The 8,331-nt window shown below is 37.6% G+C and overlaps 1 protein-coding gene across 1 annotated transcript; it reads left to right on the forward strand.

The window, feature by feature from the left end:
- Window positions 1-456: 456 nt before the first annotated feature.
- LOC125877453 (uncharacterized) lies at window positions 457-4,949 on the forward strand. The gene is made up of 6 exons (XM_049558743.1): window positions 457-1,920; window positions 2,371-2,627; window positions 3,069-3,706; window positions 3,824-4,602; window positions 4,756-4,897; window positions 4,944-4,949. The coding sequence occupies exons 1-6, from the start codon at window positions 491-493 to the stop codon at window positions 4,947-4,949; spliced, it is 3,252 nt and encodes a 1,083-aa protein (XP_049414700.1). The 5' UTR covers window positions 457-490.
- The last annotated feature ends 3,382 nt before the right edge of the window (window positions 4,950-8,331 follow it).

The following is an 8,331-nucleotide window of genomic DNA, read 5'->3' on the forward strand; positions in this document are numbered from 1 at the left end:
TCCAAGTTTTGCATTAATTTGTTTCCAAGAAAGAAGGTTGCAAGAAGAGGGGATTCTAGACCTTTAAGAATAAGAGGAATTTTTTTTTTCTTGTTCTTATAATTCTAAAATAAGTTCCTTTTTATTCGTGTTTTGTTTCAACTAAATCCTACTTGTTCTAGGACTAGTTCTTTACTTTCTTTTTGTACCCCAAGATTCCATACTTTATTACTACGAACTTGATACACGTTTTGGTTTAATTATAAATCTACAAAGTATTCTCGTTCAAAGGTTATTTTGAGTGGAAAAAGGCAAGTGTGGGTGAGTTTAAAAGAGGGTAAAAGCCATATTAAAAGTGTGATACTTAATCATTTATTCTTTTTTTTAGATGTCTAATTCAGGTGGTGATGAGGAAAGGGCTCGTTTAGAAGCTGAGGTCAAAGGAAGGAACGACTTCACCCTTCAAGCTATGCACCAACAATTTGAGAGATGGACCCTTCAATTTCAAGAGATGAGGGATATGATTATCGAGCAGAATGACACCATAGCTGCAATTAGGAGGGAGAATAATGTTGTACCCCCAAATAATGTTAGACCCCAAGTTAGAAGGAATGTACCCCATATCCCTTTTGTAAATCCTGAATATGATAATGATGATTTTGATGTTGAATTTAATCTAGAAAGAAGAGATAGGAGGGGACAAAGAGGTAGAGTAGAAGATGATAATATAAATAGTATAAAGATGAAGATGCCATCTTTCAAGGGGACAAGGGATCCAGACTTGTACCTTGATTGGGAGAGACGAGTTGAAGCCATCTTTGATTGCCATAACTACTCTGAGGGTAAGAAAGTTAAACTTGCTGTTGTTGAGTTTTCTGATTATGCTGCTTCTTGGTGGAAAAAGCTTGCTAGGGACAGATTGCAAGAGGAGCTACCACCTATTGCTACGTGGGCAGAGATGAAGAGGGTAATGAGGAAGCGATTTATTCCATCATACTTCCAAAGAGATCTACAATCTCGCCTTCAACGCTTGAAGCAAGGCTCCATGTCGGTGGATGAGTACTTCAAAAGCATGGATATGGCTATGATCCAAGCTAACTGCATGGAGGAAGAAGAGGCTACAATAGCTAGATTTTTAAATGGTTTAAATACAGAAATAGCTAATGTAGTAGAGATACAACAATATGTAACTTTAGATGAGTTAGTTGATTTGTCTGTAAAAGTTGAAAAACAAATTGAGAAAAAGCAGCAAAATAACTCATGGAGAAGTCGACCAAACACTATCTCTAAGAAGCCATGGTCAACTCAAGAGGGGAAAGCTCCTTCCAAACCTCAAGATGATAGAGGTAAAGGTAAGGTTGAGGAGGGAGGTAAAACCTTTAATCCTAAATCTTCTAAACCTTCAAGTTCTATTCAATGTCACAAATGTCATGGAAGGGGGCATATGATGCATGAATGTCCAAGTAGAAGAAACATCCTACTTAGAGAGAATGGAGAATATGAGAGTGAAAAAAGTGAGGGGGAAGAAGAAGAGGGAGAAGGTGTAAGTGAGGAAGATGATTTGGAACTGCCTAATGATGGTATAATTGGGGTGGTTAGGAGAATTATGACTATCAATTTGGGTAGTGTTGATGAAGGGCAGAGAGAGAATTTGTTTCATACTAGGTGTGGGATAAAAGGGAAGACTTATTCTATGATTATTGATGGGGGAAGTTGTGCAAATGTGGTGAGTTCATACTTGGTGGATAAACTAGGAATTGCATGCATGAAGCGCTCTACCCCATATAGGCTCCAATGGTTGAATGATTGTGGAGAAGTAAAAGTAAACAAACAATGCATGATTTCATTCAATGTTGGTAGGTATGAAGATGAGATTCTTTGTGATGTAGTTCCAATGCAAGCATGTCATGTTTTACTTGGCCGACCTTGGCAGTATGATAGGGATACTACTCATCATGGGAGAAAGAATAGGTATAGTCTTCTGCATAATGGTAAGAAGTATACTCTTGCACCATTATCTCCTTCTCAAGTGTTTGAAGATCAAAAACGATTGAGGGAAACAATGGGAAAACAAAAGGGAGAGGTAAAAAGTGAGCTTGAGGGAAAAGAAAAAGGCCAAGAGATAGAAAAAAAGAGAGATGGCCGAGAGAAAGAGAGAGAGGGCAGCGATCTAAGTAAAGAGGTAAAAGAGGGTGTGAGTAAAAAAATAAAATGTTTTGGTGAGAGGAAAGAGGCTAAGGAAAAGAAAAATGAGAGCCTTTATATAAAAGCCAAAGAGTGTTTGAATGCTAGGAGAGAGGGACTGCCCATAATACTACTTACTTACAAAGAAGTATTGATTAATTTTGAACAACTAACTCCTTCTTTGCCAAATAGTGTTTCTTCTCTTTTGCAGAATTTTGAAGATGTTTTTCCTGATGACACTCCAAAGGGATTGCCACCTTTGAGAGGGATTGAGCACCAAATAGACTTTGTGCCTGGGTCTCAACTTCCTAATAGGCCTGCCTATAGGAGCAATCCTGAAGAGACCAAAGAATTACAAAGGCAAGTTGAAGAATTGCTTGAAAAGGGATTTGTTCGAGAGAGTATGAGCCCATGCTCTGTTCCAGTCCTATTGGTCCCCAAAAAGGATGGAACATGGAGGATGTGTGTAGATTGTCGAGCCATCAACAAGATAACGGTAAAGTATCGCCATCCTATCCCTCGTCTTGATGACATGTTGGACCAACTGTATGGTTCCAAAATCTTTTCTAAAATTGATCTAAAGAGTGGTTACCATCAGATTCGTATGAATCCTGGAGATGAATGGAAAACTGCTTTTAAGACCAAATATGGACTTTATGAGTGGTTAGTTATGCCCTTTGGCTTGACTAATGCACCAAGCACTTTTATGAGACTAATGAATCATGTTTTTAAAGATTTCCATGGAAAATTTATTGTGGTGTATTTTGATGACATCTTGATCTTTTCTCAAAATCTGGATGAACACCTAGAGCACTTAAAACAAGTTTTTGAAGTTCTTAGAAATCAGCGCTTATTTGCTAATCTCAAAAAGTGTACTTTCTGTGTGGATCGTGTGGTTTTCTTAGGTTTTGTGGTCAGTTCTAAGGGAGTTGAAGTAGATGATGAGAAAATCAAGGCAATAAAAGAATGGCCTAAACCTAATAGTGTAACTGAAGTTAGGAGTTTTCATGGACTTGCTAGTTTTTATAGGAGGTTTGTGCGAGACTTTAGCACCATTGCTGCTCCTTTAACTGAAGTTATTAAAAAAGATAAGGTTTTTACATGGGGAAAGGAACAAGATGATGCATTTAACTTGCTGAAGGATAAATTGTGTTCTGCTCCTCTTTTGCAATTGCCTGATTTTTCTAAGTCTTTTGAAGTTGAGTGTGATGCCTCTGGTAAGGGCATAGGTGCAGTTTTGATGCAAGACTCCAAGCCAATTGCCTACTTTAGTGAAAAGCTAAGTGGAGCAACATTGAACTACTCAACTTATGATAAGGAGCTATATGCCTTGGTGAGGGCGTTAGCTACATGGCAGCACTACTTGTGGCCTCGAGAATTTGTGGTCAAGACTGATCATGAGTCATTAAAATACTTGAAGAGCCAAGGTAAACTTAGTCGTAGGCATGCTAAATGGGTAGAGTTTATTGAAACTTTTCCTTATGTAATTGCTTACAAACAAGGAAAGGAGAATGTGGTTGCTGATGCACTCTCAAGAAGGTATGTTTTGATCTCTACTCTTACTTCAAAGTTATTGGGTTTTGACCAAATCAAGTTCCTCTATGCTAATGATTCTGATTTTGGTGAGATTTTTGCTGAATGTAAGTTAGGTCCTTTTGAGAAATTTAATCTTCAAGATGAATTTCTATTCAAGGAAAATAAATTATGTGTTCCTAACTGCTCGTTGCGTGAACTATTTGTTAGGGAAGCACATTGTGGAGGGCTAATGGGACATTTTGGTGTACCCAAAACACTGGAAATACTTTCTGAACATTTTTATTGGCCTAGCATGAGAAAGGATGTTGAAAAAGTGTGTTCTTATTGTCTTGAATGTAAACAGGCTAAGTCTAGAACATTGCCGCATGGTCTTTATACTCCTTTACCTGTTTCTAATTCCCCTTGGATTGATATTTCTATGGATTTCATATTGGGGCTGCCAAGGACTAAGTATGGTAAGGATAGTATATTTGTGGTAGTAGATAGATTTTCTAAAATGGCTCGTTTTATCCCATGTAAAAAGACTAATGATGCATCTCATGTGGCTGACTTGTTTGTAAAGGAAGTGGTTAAATTGCATGGAATACCTAGAACTATTGTTAGTGATAGGGATGCCAAGTTCTTAAGTCACTTTTGGAGAATTCTTTGGGGAAAGTTGGGAACTAAATTGCTATTTTCTACATCTTGTCACCCACAAACGGACGGGCAAACGGAAGTGGTTAATAGAACTTTAGGGAACATGTTGAGGGCTATTTTGAAAGGAAAGTTGACTTCTTGGGAAGATTACTTACCTATTGTAGAATTTGCTTATAATAGGACCTTCCATTCTTCTACTGGTAAGACTCCTTTTGAAGTTGTATATGGATTCAACCCCCTTACCCCCCTTGATTTATTGCCTTTGCCTACTAATGATTTTGCTAATCTTGATGGTAAGAAGAAGGCTGATATGATGAAGAAAATTCATGAACAAACAAGGCTTGCAATTGAAAAGAAGAACAAGGAAGTTGCATTGCGAAGGAATAAGGGCAGAAAATATGTTGTTTTTAAACCTGGTGACTTGGTTTGGGTGCATATGCGAAAGGAAAGATTTCCTTCCAAAAGAAAGACCAAACTAGATCCTAGAGGAAGTGGGCCATACAAAGTCCTTGAAAGGATTGGAGACAATGCTTATAAACTTGATCTTCCTGGTGAGTTCCAAGTTAGTGCTACTTTTAATGTTTCTGATCTTTCCCATTTTGATGCAGATTTGAATTCGAGGACGAATTCTCTTCAAGAAGAGGGGAATGATAGCATCCAAGGAAGCTCTACTCCATTGAAGGACAAGGATGACGCTTTAGAAACTCCAAGGAGGCCCATAACAAGATCTCAAACCAAGGAGTTCAATGATAAGCTCAATGGGCTTCAATCGCTGATCCAAAGGTTTCTTATTGGGGAAGAAGAGCTCAAGCCCAAGGGAGAGGAATTGTCCAAATGCTACAATTATTTGGTGGCCCAAATTCAAGCCCAAGATGAGGAATTTTAAGGTCCAATTTCGTGCAAAAAAGGTCAAGAAGAGTCCAAGAATCAGCCACAACAAGAGTTGCTTTCTGCCCAAGTTTTGAGAGAAGACTAGTCAAACTTTCCAAGATTGTCAAGATTCTTTTCCTAGTTGGGATTTACCTTATTTATTTATTTATATATAGGTTATTAATATTTTCCTTAGTCTATTTATGGTCTCCTAAGTACCATTTAATGCTTTCCTAGAAGTACTAAATTTGTTCCTAGTTAGATTACTTTATTTCCTTTCTAGAGTAGGATTCCTTGTAATTGTTTTTTTAGGGTTTGGCTTCTTGGACGTTTTTCCCTTCTCCTATATATAGGAGTCCTTTTCATTCATTAAAGACAATTTAGATTGATATTAATAATATTTGAGAGAGTTCTTTGAACCTTTGTGACTTGTTCTTTGAGAATTTATCTTTAAACCTTTACTAGTTTCATAGTTTAAGGTATAAAGTAACTTCTTCTTGTGATATCTTTGGTTTCTTTTTGGTATTCTTTAGAAGGTGATTAGTTTCTACATACTAATTATTGTCTTTAGTTACTCATAAAGCGGTCAAGATCTGAATCTATCGTTTTGATTCGTTTTCTCAAGTAAAGGCGTTAGATTTCTTCCATAAATCTATACGTTGTTACTTGGATCTTTTCAAGGCCTTAGAACATCTAATCCTTGGAAATTCGTGGATCTTTCCTTTGAATTTCCCATATCTTTAGTTAGTTTTTTTTGTTTCTTTTCTTTGTGCTTCCGCATTCTAATATTCAATTCTCTATTTGTGATCTCCCTTAACCTTGCTGTTATCAAGTCCTATAACCCCACTCCTACTAAGTAAATTCACCAAGAAGTCATAGTATAGCCCATGTATCATTCATTATCATTAATTTTGGGAAGAATAGCATAATCGACATAAACCATGTGAGCTACATTGAATTCGGTGTCGTGTAACCTCGCACCGAAGAAGGTGTCTTACTTGCCTAAGGTAGGATTAAGTGTATAGCGTCTAGGTGGATCCATTAGCTAAGTCCTATGTTGGCACACAATTATGGGATAGGGAGATTCATTTTAGAAACCCGCCCTATTGCATTGGAGGAGGGGCTTCCATATCACGAATTTACTTTGGATGACCGTCACTATTGCCTTGGCGGAAGGGCCTTTACCTCATTGTCCATATCCACTCGGTTCTAAGCATAAATTACCAAATTATACATTATTAAGTCTTGAATTGCATTTATATGTATGAAGGAATGCTCTATCCCTCATTCAATACAACCCATCAAAATAGCTCATAGATTCACTAAAGGTGAGAATGTACTTTCAACCTTAGAATCAACATTAGTGTGTGAGTAAGACTTTCACATTACACTCATAGTATTTATCATGAGAAATAGACTTTCAATCAACACAATACATCATCATCATCCTAGACTATTCATGCATCAATAGGTGTAAGGGTAAGAGAAAATCAATACTTTCAACAATACCATACTTTAGACATTAGTAATAGGAGATTTACTTTCTAAGTGAATCAATAGGTTATACACACCATTCATCAACATGTACAAACCCTAGCAATTTACTACTTTTAAAGACCATGAATCATGTCTCACAATAACACCTAAAGATACTACAATAGGCATGAACAAAACAAGATTCAATAACTAAATTCACATAGAAACAATTTATAGTAATCATCTTGCATCAATACACCCATCACCACACATAAAATTGGGGTCATGGGGGTGTTCATGGGTTCAAGGGGAATTTTACAATGAATATCACCATTAAATATCAATTCATCCATAATATAATGCAATTAACATAATAAAATTGTTTTTAGGAAGAACCCATGGTTGGAATATAAACCCTAGTTTTTGAACAATATATCAATTTCAAAATCAAGAGTTGAAGGGCTTCATGGAGAATGATGTTCCATGAATCAAGTTTCCCATACCTTAATTGAAGCTTTGCCCACGAATTGGAGTGGATAAGATTGATTCTTGAGCCCTAACCTTCAAGTTCTTGGAGTTCTTCAATTGAGTTTTGAGAGAGAATGTTTTGAGAGGGAAATGGGTTTTTGATTTTGAGAGGTGTGAGTTATGAAAGTTAAAAGACTTGTTTTAATACTTAAAAATACTTTAATATAGCTAAAACAAATAAATATAACCGCCCCTACCTTTAATTAATAAATGAGGAATTTATGAACTTACCCCCACTATGGCCTAACCCCAAACCATCTTTTGTAGGTTAGGATCCACGGACCATATCCATGGATCGTGGATGGGTCCATGGCCCATCCTGCATGGGGGTGGTTTGGTTGAGAGAGGGGTCATGTGAGGCCTTGGTGAGGAGACTAAGTCTTAACTCACGAGACCAATCCACGAGGCGTGAGTTGGTCCACAGACCGTAATGCACACTCGTGGATTAGGGCTTTGGCTAGGAAATTTAGAGGGTTCTTGGTAGTAACCAAGTGTTGAATAACGACCCCCACCTACGGGGTGTGAGTCAACCTACGCCTCGTAGGTTGCCCCTCGTGAATGAGGCTGTTTTGCACAGCTTGTTGGACCTTACCTTGGGTCCTCCTCATGGACCCTTGGGAGGGTCCTATGGGAGTTTTGCCTTGACCTTTAGGCACTAGAACCCTAGTATTAAGTTAGGAAACTTACTTTATACCTTTAACCTTAGGATTAGACTTCATTAGGCTACTAGACTACACATTAGGCTCTAGTTTAGGTCATTCGATTTCCGGGTTGTTACATTATCTCCCCCTTGGGAACATTCCTCCCCGAATGACGACCAAGCACCAAACTAAGTTAGAAACACTAGACTAGCAGCCCATTATGCATGAGCATAAAAACGAGGAAAACTCACAATGCACTATTCACCATATGCAATACTCAAAAGGTGGAAACTTAAACTCCATTTCACAACAGGGTCAGTGCCATACAAGAAAGAAGGAATTACTTCTGCCAACTCAATAGGCATACAGCTTATCAACATACATAAACATGGGAGAAACTAACTTCTCAAACTCAAGTAGGCTCAACACAATAATATAGAGCCGACATGTCATCTCAAGAACACATTATTAAGCATGTTCA

This window comes from Solanum stenotomum, chromosome 9, assembly GCF_019186545.1.
Source record: "Solanum stenotomum isolate F172 chromosome 9, ASM1918654v1, whole genome shotgun sequence".
NCBI lineage: Eukaryota > Viridiplantae > Streptophyta > Magnoliopsida > Solanales > Solanaceae > Solanum > Solanum stenotomum.

Bases quoted from the DNA above. Each gene is read 5' to 3' on its own strand.
- LOC125877453 (XM_049558743.1), top strand. From the start codon at position 491: ATGAGGGATATGATTATCGAGCAGAATGACACCATAGCTGCAATTAGG. The intron at 3,707-3,823 runs GTTTTGATCTCT...GGTCCTTTTGAG, and splicing joins ATGCACTCTCAAGAAGGTAT to AAATTTAATCTTCAAGATGA. The intron at 4,603-4,755 runs TACTAATGATTT...TAAACCTGGTGA, and splicing joins CTTGATTTATTGCCTTTGCC to CTTGGTTTGGGTGCATATGC.